The following is a 14,173-nucleotide window of genomic DNA, read 5'->3' as shown; positions in this document are numbered from 1 at the left end:
AGCTATATCTTTTTTTGTAACTGAAATCTCCAATGGTTCAAACTGCCAAACAGAACATTCAGCAGATCAATGAAGTACAAGATGCTGAACAGACTGAATTACCCATTGCAGCCAATATACAGTGCCCTTCCTAATGTTTGGGACAAAGACTCATCATTTATTTATTTGTTTAAGAAGGAACTGCAGATGCTGGAAAATCGAAGGTAGACAAACATTCTGGAGAAACTCAGCGGGTGAGGCAGCATCTATGGAACAAAGGAAATAGGCAAAGTTTTGGGTCGAAACCCTTCTTCAGACTGATGTGAGGGGGGGGGGGGGGAGAAGAAGAAAGGAAGAGGTGGAACCAGTGGGCTGAGGGAGAGCTGTGAAGGGGAGTAGAAAGTAGGAACTACCTGAAATTAGAGGTCAATGTTCATACCGCTGGGGTACAAACTGCCCAAGCGAAATATGAGGTGATGCTCCTGCAATTTACGGTGGTCCTCACTCTGGCCATGGAGGAGGCCCAGGACAGAAAGGTTGGATACTGAATGGGGGGGGGGGGGGGAAAGAGTTGAAGTGCTGAGCCACCGGGAGGAGATCTGGTCGGTTTTTGCGAACTGAGCAGAGGTGTTCGGCGAAGTGATCGCCAAGCCTACGCTTGGTCTCACGGATGTAGAGCAGCTGACATCTAGAGCAGCGGATGCAATAGATGAGGTTGGAGGCCTCTGTACTCCACAATTTGAGATTTGTAATAGAAAAAAAAATCACATGCGGTTAAAGTGCACATTGTCAGGTTTTAATGAAGGCCATTTTTAAACATTTTGGTTTCACCATGTAGAAATTACAGCAGTGTTTATACAGAGTCCCCCCTTTTCAGGGCACCATAATGTTTGGGACACATGGCTTTATAGGCGTTTGTAATTGCTCAGGCGTGTTTAATTGCCTCCTTAATACAGGTATAAGAGAGCTCTCAGCACCTAGTCTTTCCATCATCTTTGGAAACTTTTATTGCTGTTTATCAGCATGAGGACCAAAGTTGTGCCAATGGAAGTCAAAGATGCCATCATGAGACTAAGAAACAAGAATAAAACTGTTAGAGACATCAGCCAAATCTTAGGCTTACCAAAATGAACTGTTTAGAACATCATTAAAAAGAAAGAGAGCACTGGTGAGCTTATTAATTGCAAAGGGACTGGCAGGCCAAGGAAGATCTCCACAGCTGATGACAGAAGAATTCTCTCTATAATAAAGAAAAATCCCCAAACACCTGTCCAACAGATCAGAAACACTCTTCAGGACTCAGGTGTGGATTTGTCAATGACCACTGTCCGCAGAAGACTTCATGAACAGAAATACAGAGGCTGCACTGCAAGATGTAAATCATTCGTTAGCCACAAAAATAGGATGGCTGGGTTACAGTTTGCCAAGAAGTACTTAAAAGAGCAACCACGATTATGGAAAATGTCTTGTGGACAGATGAGACCAAGATTAACTTATATCAGAGTGACGGCAAGAGCAAAGTATGGAGGAGAGAAGGAACTGCCCAAGATCCAAAGCATACCACCTCATCTGTGAAACACGGTGGTGGGGGTGTTATGGCCTTGGCCTGTATGGCTGCTGAAGGTACTGGCTCACTTATCGTCATTGATGATACAACTGCTGATGGTAGTAACATAATGAATTCTAAAGTGTATAGACACATCCAATCTGCTCAAGTTCAAACAAATGCCTCAAAACTCATTGGCCGGCAGTTCATTCTATAGCAAGACAATGATCCCAAACATACTGCGAAAGCAACAAAGGAGTTTTTCAAAGATAAAAAATGGTCAATTATTGAGTGGCCGTCCATCACCCTATCTGAACCCAATTGAGCATGCCTTTTATATGCTGAAGAGAAAATTGAAGGGTACTAGCCCCCAAAACAAGCATAAGTTAAAGATGGCTGCAATACAGGTTTGGCAGAGCATCACCAGAGAAGACACCCAGCAACTGGTGATGTCCATGAATCGCAGACTTCAAGCAGTCATTGCATGTAAAAGATATGCAACAAAATACTAAACAATGACTACTTTCATTTACATGACATTGCTGTGCCCCAAACATTATGGTACCCTGAAAAGGGGGTGGGACTATGTATAAACACTGCTGTAATTTCTACATGGTGAAACCAAAATGTATAAGTGGCCTTTATTAAAATCTGACAATGTGCGCTTTAACCACATGTGATTTTTTTTCTATTATAAATCTCAAATTGTGGAGTACAAATAAATAGATGGGTCTTTGTCCCAAACACTGTATCCTGGCTATACAGCCAAGACAATTAAACTGCATCTCTCAGCACAATGCAGTGTCATTAAGCAGAGACACAATTGTGCATGAGTGGCAGGGTTGTGCTGCAAGATTATTTTATGCTAATCCTACATTTGAACATCCAATCTCAACCTCAAGTAACAAATGAAGTGCAGACAGGTACAAAAATTAAGTTATACACAAAGTGCTGGAGTAACAGAGGTCAGGCAGCAACTGCAGTGAAAAAGGATGGGTGATATTTCAGGTCAGGATCCTTTTTCATTCTGCCTGACCAAACCCGAAAGGTCACCCATTCTTTTTCTCCAGAGATGCTGCCTGATGCGCTGAGTTACTCCAACACTTTGTGCCTATATTTGGTATATACCAGCATCTGCAGTTCCTTTCTATACAAAAATTAAGTGTCAAGCCATAAAGTTGCAGGCATTAAGTGATAAAACAGCAAAGAGGAAACCAAAAACCAAATATCTGATCCAGTCCCCACATATTATTAAAGATGTAGAATCCCCTAAAAAGGTCAACTTAAAGGGGTTATCGATTGTTGTAAATATATATTCGGAAAGTGAAAATAAAAGTTTGTTAATAGACATATTGCGTACTTTGAGCCCCACAAACATCCCACTTCTACCTCCTTAAAAAGGGACAAGGGCAATGCCACAATCTCTCCTCCATTATTCTGCCTTCAGCCACAGAGACCAATTCTCTGAAACATTCTGTCCAACAGCATCGTGGATCCACTTTCGTCACAGCCCTTGCAAGTAGGTGGTGCGCTGTTCACTAAGATTTACGGGGCTTTACCAGCAAACTTCACATTCCAAGATAAAAAGATCAGTTCCCACCCACCTCTCAATTTAATATACATTTTCAGTCTTGAAAAGGGTGTTTTGGGCATTTTTATACCATTAAACAACAATCAGCAGGAGCTTCAATATGGCCACACATATTTCCAAAGCACATTATAACCTGTGGAGACATTCTATAACATTGACCTGCTGAATGTCAGGGGAAAGCGGTGCAATCATTTACCTATCACACAATCAACCAGAATATATTAGAAACAAACATAGAAAATAGGTGCAAGAGTAGGCCATTCGGCCCTTCGAGCCAGCACCGCCGTTCAATGTGATCATGGCTGATCATCCACAAGCAGTACCCCATTCCTGCCTCCTCCCCACATCCCTCGATTCCGCTAGCCCTCAGAGCTCTATCTAACTCTCTTTTTAATGCATCCAGTCAATCGGCCTCCACTGCCTTCTGAGGCAGAGAATTCCACTGATTCACAACTCTCTGGGTGAAAAAGTTTTCCCTCATCTCAGTTCTAAATGGCCTACCCCTTATTCTTAAACTGTGGCCCTGTTTCTGGACACCCCCAACATCGGAAACATGTTTCCTGCATCTAGCGTGTCCAATCCCTTAATAATTTTATGTTTCTATCAGATCCCCTCTCATCGTTCCAAATTCCAGTGATTACAAGCCCAGTCGTTCATCATATAACAGTCCCGCCATTGCGGGAATTAACCTCGAACCTACGCTGCACTCCATCAATAGCAAGAATGTCCTTCCTCAAATTCAGAGACAAAAACTGCACACAATACTCCAGGTATGTGGTCTCACCAGGACCCTGTACAACTGCAGAAGGACCTCTTTGCTCATATACCCAAATCCTCTTGTTATGAAGGCCAACATGCCATTAGCTTTCTTCACTGCCTGCTGTACCTGCTGCTTACTTTTAGTGAGTGATGTAAAGTCACCCAGGTCTCGTTGCACTTTCTCTTCTCCTAATCTGACACCATTGAGATAATAATCTACCTTCTTGTTCTTGCCATCAAAGTGGTTAACCTCACATTTATCCACATTATACTGCATCTGCCCACTCACTCAACCTATCTAAGTCACCCTGCATCCTCATCGCATGCTCTTCACAGTTCACACTGCCTCCCAGCTTTGTGTAATTTGAAAATTTGCTAATGTTATTTTTAATTCCTTTATCTAAATCATTAATATATATTGTAAATAGCTGTGGTCCCAGCACCGAGTCTTGAGGTACCCCACTGGTCACTGCCTGCCATTCTGAAAGGGACTCGTTAATTCCTACTCTTTGTTTCCTCTCTGCCAACCAATTCTCTATCCATGTCAATACCCTACCCCCAACACCATGTGCACTAATCTCCTGTGTGGGACCTTTTCAAAGGCTTTCTGAAAGTCCAGATACACTACAACCACTGGCTCTCCCTTATCCATTTTACTTGTTACATTCTCAAAATATTCCAGATTAAGGGCCTGTCCCACTGTACGAGGTAATTCAAGAGTTCTCCCGAGTTCCCCCCCCCGATTCAAACTCGGAGAATGCACTTAGCGGGTCCGTAGGAGTTCGTAGATGCCTCGTAGCAGCTCGTACGAGTAAAAAGTAACAATTTTTTTCATCACGAGTATTTATTTTACTCGTGGACATTTTTCAATGTTGAAAAAACGTCACAAGTTTACCGGATTTCCCGAGTACCTACCGTTACTCGTACGAGCCGCTATGAGACATCCACAAACTCCTACGGACCCGAGTTCGTATCAGGGGAAAACTCGGGAGAACTCTTGAATTAACCTCGTACAGTGGGACAGACCCTTTAGTCAAGCAAGATTTCCCCTTCGTAATTTCATGCTGACTTTACTGCTATCCAAATGCGATGCTATTATATCTTTAATAATTGACTCCAACATCTTCCCCACCACTGATGTCAGGCTAACTGGTCCATAACTCCATACTTTTTCTCTCCTTTATTAAAAAGTGGGATAAAAATTGGCTATGCTCCAACCCACAGGAACAGATCCAGTATCTATAGAACATTGGAAAATGATCACCAATGCGTGCATGATTTCTAGAGCCACCTCCTTGAATACCCTGGGATGCAGACCATCAGGCCCTGAGGATTTATCAGCCTTCAGTCCCATCAGTCCACCTAACACCATTTCCTGACTGATGTGAATTTCCTTCAGTTCCCCCATCACCCTAGATCCTCTGTCCCCAAGTTCCTTGAAGACAGAACCAAAGTACCTGTTCAACTAGACTGCCATTTCCTTGTTTCCCATAATAAATTCACCTGTCTACCTGCTTATTGAAACCTCCCATATTGAAGCCTCGTTTTTAAATAATGTCAACTACAAGGGGGCTTTTTTTCTCGTTCTTCACAAATACACAATGGGTAATTGGAAACTGCCCTTCAGACAGAATTGGTTCGTGCACTTCTCAATGAGAGCTACATTGTAAAGATGATTACTTTTCCAAACCAGGCCGGAAACAAAACATCTTCTTCCGTTCTGTATATGTGCAAGCTTCCTCAATCACACTGGCAAATAGACTTTGCCAACAGTTACACACGCTGTTCTGACATGCGTGAACGAACAAAAATGACTGCCGCTTTGTCTTTGAAAGGGAATTCGTCATACAGGTGGTTATACTATGTATATATATTTTAAAATTCCAATTGCAAATACCAGCATTTTTGCCGTTCCAACTTTAAGAGAACGATGTGTTTATCCACTGTTTTAAAGTGGGTTAAAATTGCAATAACTAAATTGTTCAAACTGCGGTTACTTTTTACACGTGGAGTTATACACTCAAGTTAGGCATCTCGGGAGCAATAATCGGTTTCTTTTTTCTTTTTTTTTTTAAACCATTAAACTATTTAACACAAGGAGTTTCTAGTCGTTGAAACACACCAACTTAGAACGCTGGAAGCTTTGAAAAAAAAATCTTTCGGGAAACAAGTTACAATACATGAATAACCGTGGGGAGATTGTAACGACGTACCGTACCCAATGGGAGTTTAACACAGGGCGGGAATCTGGAAACAACGTACAGGCGAAACTTGGGAAGACGGAAAGAAACTTGATTTGTTCTGGGAAAAACCAAGTGCTAAAAACACTCGACAGCTATCAGAAATGACGGCAGCAATTCCCATTTTTTTAATTTTAAGACTTTTTGTTTTGGGAGAATGTGGCATATTATACTGGATTCATATTCAAAGCAACTAAGTTCAAATGTGATTTCCTGTGTATTTCTCGAACTATCGCCCTCTCCTCCTCCGCCCCTTGCATATTTGTAAGTCAAAGAGTACAGAAAATGCTCATAATAAACACGAAGGCCATTTACTCCGCAATAAATCCGACAATCACCTGCTTCCGCCCAGCTCAATTCCTCGTGTAACACCACATTTTAACACAGCACTGGTCTTGAAATCCCCATAAAGACAAAGGATGTAGATGCAGTTGGACCGGCTTCCCTACACGCCCCGGACTGCACAATTACTAATAGCCCACACCACAGGCGGCTAAAACAGCCCGATAGATGACAAATATTTTGATACACAATGTTTTTAACCATCTATTCCTCGATATAAATCACTGCATATTCTTGCTGCATCGAACAATACAACTCTTACGCGGGCGAGGTCAACTACATTCATTTCCCCCTCCCCTGCCCGCTTTCTCTCTTCCCCTGTGCCGCTATAAATCACACCGAGGAGGATGGGACCAAGCAGCGAGGACAGCAGCTGGAAGCCCGGAGTAACCACGCAGCGCCGCCGCTTATGACTCCCGCGCACCAATCTTTACTGAAACACGTCAATCGGATACATAAGCCATACTTTCCCGCTGGCGGTGCCCCCTCCGACCCCAATTAGAAAGGGTTTGCGGTTCTGGACCGTCTGATCGCTGTCTCCTGCCATGATGCACACCAGGTCTTGATGTTTCCCCTTCCCCCCCACCACCCTTTCGAATCCGGTCTTGCCTGGCCCCAATGAAAAAAGGGCTATCTCGATTGAAAATCTCCTAGCATTTCTGAAGAATGCTTGAATTTTAACACTGCACTCTACTGTAAATTCCCTGCTACATTTCCTCGGGAAAGCCCGACCACTGATTCAGACAAGCGCCATTCTCAGGAACCCTGCCTGTGCTGCCCAACTTTATACCGGGAGACATGGGCGGAGCTGTGTCTCAGCGATGCAGAAACAGCTCATATTATTCAGCATAACCAATCAATGACATCTAAAGTAGCGTGTCATATATAAAAACTTCTGACAGATTTTTAAAGAATATATTTTTGTAGAAATGTTTATTGAACAACTTTAGAAAAAAAAATCAAAGTTATTAACTTTTATCTATTTTTTGTAATTGTGACTGATCATAGTTTAACTCGAAATCTCTTTTTTCCATAACTCAGCAAAATACATTTAAAGTCAATATCCTTGTATTCTTAAGTATTCAGAAGAAGTAATAAAAAGTATTAGGGCACCTACCATCTTCAATAAGTCTACTCGTCTCGTTTAATTTCTGGTATAAACGACTAACTATGAGTGGATTGTAAAGGTAATATATCTTTGATTGTGGAACAACCATGCATAGATCTAGTTTTTTTCCCTAAAGGTTAGCCAAAATATTTTTATGAAAATATGAGGATACAATTACAGGAGAGATGCTGAAAAATATAACTTTTTTGTATGTGAATCACCAAATACATATCTACCATTTTATAATTAAAATGCATAAAAAATATGCATTGCAATTTTTTTGTGTTATGAGCCCAGGTATACTGTAAATTTATACCCAGCTTGCCTTCAACAATATGGTGTAACCTTAACCTCAGATTATTCAATACACAATTTTCCACCTGGCACTTTGTTCTATAATATGGTTGGTGAAATGACAGTGTTAACTATACTGTTACTTTACTGGCAATGTTATTCTATGCAAGAACTGAGTTGAATGCAGAGGTTTCAGATTCTGTCAAAGTTAATATATATTTTCCTTAAATTATTTAGTATGAGCTTGAAAATATCCTTGCAAAAACCTTACAAAGCAAGCATGGTACTAAACTCAACCAAGGAGTCAGGAGAGAAAAGAAAGACCTGAAGAAAACTGAAGAGGACAAATATTAAGAGTCAGGATAAGGGAAAATGAAAATCAAACAAAATAGAAAATCCTATATAGTGTTCTTCGAAACCTTATATATAAAAAAGTATTGCGTGGTTACACACTTGAGGTGATGCAATATATTTTTTAATGTTTGTTGTAGGATATATATTCTGCAATTGATATGGCCTAAACAATTTGACCTCCTTGAGATTAAGCTCTATGAAATTAAATAGGCAATGGGGAAAGAGGGCATTCTATCTTTTGCTTCTCTTCAAAGTACATTAATTGGCTGAAGAAGGGTTCCAATCTGAAACATCATCCATCCTTTTGCTCCAGAGATTCTGCCTGACCCGCTGAGTTACTCCAAGCACTTAGTGTCTATCTTCGGTATAAACAGCATCTGCAGTTCCTTCCAACACATTAATCGGCTAGCAGATCACATTGCCCAAATTGTTCTTACATCCTACCATACAAAAATATGATTGATTTTTATTCAGGGCCTTTTTTGTTAGTACTATCAAAGAAACACATTGATCAGATCCTTTCAGTGGTGATGCAAATCAAATAATTTCTGTGAAGAAACTTTATAAAGAGTCTATCTTGGCCTAATATCATTGCTCATATGTTAAATGCTTGTATTTAACAAAATAATATAATAGATCTTTCATTTTACTTGGCAGTATCATTTGTCCAGATAGATTTCTCTGCCAAAAATACAGTCATTTCTCACATAAGAGTTCCGCAATTCTGGATGGCTGACGATCAGTCTGAAGAAGGGGTTTGGCCCGAAACATTGCCTATTTCCTTCGCTCCATAGATGCTGCCACACCCACTGAGTTTCTCCAGCACTTTTGTCTACCTTCGATTTTCCAGCATCTGCAGTTCCTTCTTAAAGATATTGTTACATTGGAACTTTAGGTAATAGGAGGAAGTTATTCAGCTCCTTGTGCCAACCCTGCCATCGATTCCATCACGGCTAATAGTCAGAAAGTCCATGGTCACCAGTACAATGGCCTCTTGCAATGCACCATGACAAAAAAATGTTCAAATATTTCAAACAATTGGTCACTTTCAATCTCGGAGATACAGTTGTATGGAGACAGACATAGCTGAACAGCTCACAGAAAATTAGAATGGAAATAACTGGGATAACCCAACGGAATGTACATTGAATTCTCCAATTCCCCCATCCTTTCTCCCCCTCACCCTTTCTGCCCCCACTCCCTTGTGCTCCACCTGGACTTGTACCTATTTATCCCCTCCTCTCTCCCCACATTCCTTCCTCCAGCTTCACAATTGACAACTCTTCAATCCTTCTGTCTCAATAGACAATAGGTGTAGGAGTTGGCCATTCGGCCCAGCACCGCCATTCAATATGATCATGGCTGATCATCCCCAATCAGTACCCCGTTTCTGCCTTCTCCCCATATCCCCTGACTCCGCTATTTTTAAGAGCCCTATCTAGCTCTCTTGAAAGCATCCAGAGAACCTGCCTCCACTGCCCTCTGAGGCAGAGAATTCCAGACTCACCACTCTCTGTGAGAAAAAGTATTTCCTCGTCTCCGTTCTCAATGGCTTACTCCTTATTCTTAAACTGTGGCCCCTGGTTCTGGACTCCCCCAACATCAGGAACATGTTTCCTGCCTCTAGCGTGTGCAAACCCTTAACAATCTTATATGTTTCAATGAGATCACCTCTCATCCTTCTAAACCCCAGAGTGTACAAGCTCAGCTGCTCCATTCTCACACCTAGTGCTTTAATCCCTGGCCTTTGTTCCAACCATCAGCCTATCAACTCCAGCCCCCCTGTGTCCACCTATACCTGGCATGCTTTGTCCTGCCTCTCCTCGCTCCCAACTTTCTTTCCTCCCACACCCCCTACAGTTAGTCTGAAGAAGGGGGGTTGCACATAAGGGAGTTAGATGTTGCCCTTGTGGCTAAAGGGATCAGGGGGTATGGAGAAGACGGATGGGATACTGAGTTGGATGATCAGCCATGATCACATTGAATGGGGGTGCAGGCTCGAAGGGCCGAATGGCCTACTCCTGCACCTATTTTCTATGTTTCTATGAAGGGATCCTACCCGAAATGTTACTTATTTCTTTTCGGCAGATTTCGTCCTGATTCTCCGACCTACCTCACTGCAGATATCGGACTTACGTGGAACTGTTATGCTACAATACTGAGAAATTATATCCTGCACTCTGGCATATTTCACTCACTCTTCCTTTTGTATTCGTATTTGACATGATTGTATTCATGTATGGTATTATCTGATCTGTTTGGATAGCATGAACCGCTGAGTTACTCCAACTTTATGTGTCTATCTGATTATCTGATCTGTGTGGATAGCCTGACCCGCTGAATTACTTCAACTTTATGTGTCTATCTTTGGCATAAACCAGCATCTGCAGTTCCTTCCTAAATAGGAAAATTAATACGCAAGTTCAGAGTATCTTCTCCTATCGGGCAGAAGATTCAGAAGCTTCAAAGCATGCACCAGCAGACTCAGGAATAGCTTTGTTATCTTCGATCCCCTCTGTGATCAGTCTTCCATAAACTGGGGTTTAGTTTAGAAATAGGGGGGTTGCACGTAAGGTCGCTGGGTCATAGGGCTTGACGCACGGAACCGCTCAATCCATCTGGAGGACATCCGTAACTTCCGGTATATGTTATTAATGCAAGAAACGCGTACTTTCCTACCTGTTAAAAACCGCCAAAATTTTGAATTTTTGTGCTGTAAAAAATTGTGGAAGCCGGTGTAAGTGTGAGAGACATGTACCCAACTTCAGAATTCCAAAGTGAAGCGAAATTAAGGTAAAGAGAAGCGAGAACTGAAGGGACAACAGCAGCTAAAGTGTTTGGCGAACATTGGCCGTGCAGATATCGGAATTGAAAATATTGGGAATTATCGCGTTTGCGATTACAGCTCGGCATTTAACACAATCATCCCCTCCAAACTGGTTACCAAACTCGCAGAACTGGGTCTCTGCGCATCCCTCTGCAACTGGATCCTCGACTTCCTCGTCCACAGACCACAGTCTGTTCGTATTGGTGGAAATGTGTCAGCCTCAATAACAATCAGCACGGGAGCACCTCAAGGCTGCGTGCTCAGCCCCCTGCTGTACTCACTCTATACCCATGACTGCGTAGCGAACCACAGTGCGAACTCCATCATCAAGTTCGCTGACGACACCACTATTGTGGGGCGTATCACTGATGGGGATGAGTCAGAGTACAGAAGAGAGATCGAGCAACTGTCCATATGGTGCCAGCGCAATAACCTGGCCCTCAACACCAGCAAAACCAAGGAACTGATTGTGGACTTTGGAAGGAGTAGGAGGGGGACCCACAGCCCCATTTATATCAACGGGTCGATGGTTGAAAGGGTCAAGAGCTTCAAATTCCTGGGCGTGCACATCTCTGAAGATCTTTCCTGGTCCGAGAACACTAATGCAATCATCAAAAAAGCACATCAGCGCCTCTACTTCCTGAGAAGATTACGGAGAGTCGGATTGTCAAGGAAGACTCTCTCTAATTTCTACAGGTGCACAGTCGAGAGCATGCTGACCGGTTGCATCGTGGCTTGGTTCGGCAATTTGAGCGCCCTGGAAAGGAAAAGACTACAAAAAGTAGTAAACACTGCCCAGTCCATCATCGGCTCTGACCTTCCTTCCATCGAGGGGATCTATCGCAGTCGCTGCCTCAAAAAGGCTGGCAGTATCATGAAAGACCCACACCATCCGGGCCACACACTCATCTCCCTGCTACCTTCAGGTAGAAGGTACAGGAGCCTGAAGACTGCAACAACCAGGTTCAGGAATAGTTACTTCCCCTCAGCCATCAGGCTATTAAACCTGGCTCGGACAAAACTCTGATTATTACCAACCACTTTCTGTTATTTGCACTATCAGTTTATTTATTCATGTGTGTATATATTTATATCATGGTATATGGACACATTTATCTGTTTTGTAGTAAATGCCTACTATTTTCTGTGTGCTTAAGCAAAGCAAGAATTTCATTGTCCTATACAGGGACACATGACAATAAACTAACTTGAACTTGAACTTGCTCACTGCACTTCATCAACAATAAGGCATTATTTGTGTTTTTTCTTGATTCCTTTGGTATCTAAAAAGTCTCAGAAGTGATAAATCTGGCTGTAAATTTTGCTTCAGAGGCGTTTTCTTTTTGTATGTAAAAACCCACGAGAACAATGGGCAATTTAAAAATTTTACAGCCAGATTTATCAATTCTGAAACTTTTTAGATGCCAAAGGAATCAAGAAAAAACACAAATAATGCCTTAGTTGATGAAATGCAGTGAGCAAAAGGCCAATGTTCGCCAAGCACTCTGGCTGTTGTTGTCCCTTCAGCTCTCGCTTTATCTACCGTCATTTCTCCTCACTTTTGGAATTCTGAAGTAAGCTAAATGTCTCTCACGCTTATCCCGATTTCCATAATTATTTAGTGCAAAAATTGACAATTTCGGCGGGTTTTAACGGGCCCGCTACACTGGAATCAATGGTCAGTGCTTACCTGCAGTTCATCGCGTGTACTCCAGTTGGTGTAGCATAGCAACAGTACGGGTCATGGGTCGTGACCCGACTGCCGTGAAACCTCCCTATACAGCGCCGAAACAGGTCCTTCGGCCCACCGAGTCTGCACCGACCAGCGATCCCCGCAATTTTACATTTTATACCAAGCCAATTAACCTACAAACCTGTACGTCTTTTCAGTGTGGGAGGAAACTGAAGATCTCGGAGAGAATCCGCGGGGAGAATGTACAAACTCTGTACAGACAGCATCCGTAGTCATGATCGAACCCGGGTCTCTGGTGCTGCAAGGAAGTAGCTCTACCGCTACACCACCATGCCACTATCGTCCTGATTCTCCAACCTACCTCACTGCAGACATCGGACTTGCGTGGAACTGTTATGCTACAATACTGAGAAATTATTTCACTCTGCATATTTCACTCACTTTTCCTTTTGTATTTGTATTTGACATGATTGTATTCATGTATAGTATTATCTGATCTGTTTGGATAGCATGAAGAATAAAGCTTTTCATTGTACCTTGGGACATGTTACAATAACAAACTTAAACCATCAGCTGAGTGGCCTTGATGAAAGCCAAGTTAAACCCATTGATCTTTGGCTTTGAAATATTTTGAGTAGTTTTTGTGGGAGGGTGTGAGGTTTATGAAAATCATCCTGGGGATGACTCGGTGAACCTATGAGGAGCATTTGATGGCCGCATGAGGGGTGAAATCATTGAAACTTACCATATTGTGAAAGGCCAAGATAGGGTGGACGTTGAGAGCAAACATCACTCCGCTTTAAGATCTTTGGTTGAGGGGGTGTTTTCAGTGGTGGGGGAGTGTAGTACCAGTGGGTGTAGTCTCAGAATAAAAGGACGTACCTTTAGACTGGACATGAGGAGGAATTTATTTAGTTAGAGGGTGGTGAATCTGTGCATTCATTGCCACAGACAGCTGTGGAGGCCAAGTAATTTGGGTTATTTTTAACGCGTAGATTGAGAAGGGTCTACTAGACCTGAAACATCACCTATCCATGTTCTCCAGAGAAGCTGCCCGACTCACTGAGTTACTCCAGCACGTTGCGTCTTTTTTTTAATATTCTTGACGAATAAGGGCGTCACAGGGAGAATGGGGTTGAGAGGGAAAGATAGTTCAGCCACGATTGAATGGCCTAATTCTTCTCTTTATGTCTTGTGGCTCGGGAGGGGGGAGGGGGTCAGTCGACCCGAATCGCTGACTGTTATTCCCTCGTCAACAACACTGCCTGGCCCGCTGACTATTCGCAGGGATTCGTGCTTGAATTACCCAAACAGATGAGGGTGACACAGAGGACGCTGCTGCTGCCGCCGCCGCCATCGCTGCCGTCCGTCCGCTCGAGCGCGCGCGCGCGCGCCGTCACCACGGTGAGAGAGAGAGAGAGAGAAACATGTCAACCGGCC

At 42.8% G+C, this 14,173-nt stretch overlaps 1 protein-coding gene across 2 annotated transcripts in view; it reads right to left on the bottom strand.

Moving 5' to 3' along the window:
- Positions 1 to 7,256, bottom strand: part of uck2 (uridine-cytidine kinase 2) — a 35,725-nt gene extending 28,469 nt beyond the window's left edge. The window contains exon 1 of one of the 2 annotated variants that reach the window (XM_033028033.1): positions 6,924 to 7,256. In XM_033028033.1, the coding sequence (XP_032883924.1) occupies positions 6,924 to 7,004 (81 nt within the window). In that variant the 5' untranslated portion in view covers positions 7,005 to 7,256. The remainder of the gene's footprint in view (positions 1 to 6,923) is intronic. The other variant, XM_033028032.1, reaches the window with a different exon arrangement.
- Between the last annotated feature and the right edge of the window lie 6,917 nt (positions 7,257 to 14,173).

The sequence above is a fragment of the Amblyraja radiata genome, chromosome 10 (genome assembly GCF_010909765.2).
Source record: "Amblyraja radiata isolate CabotCenter1 chromosome 10, sAmbRad1.1.pri, whole genome shotgun sequence".
Taxonomy (NCBI): Eukaryota; Metazoa; Chordata; class Chondrichthyes; order Rajiformes; family Rajidae; genus Amblyraja; species Amblyraja radiata.
This window is presented reverse-complemented; position numbering and strand designations above follow the sequence as displayed.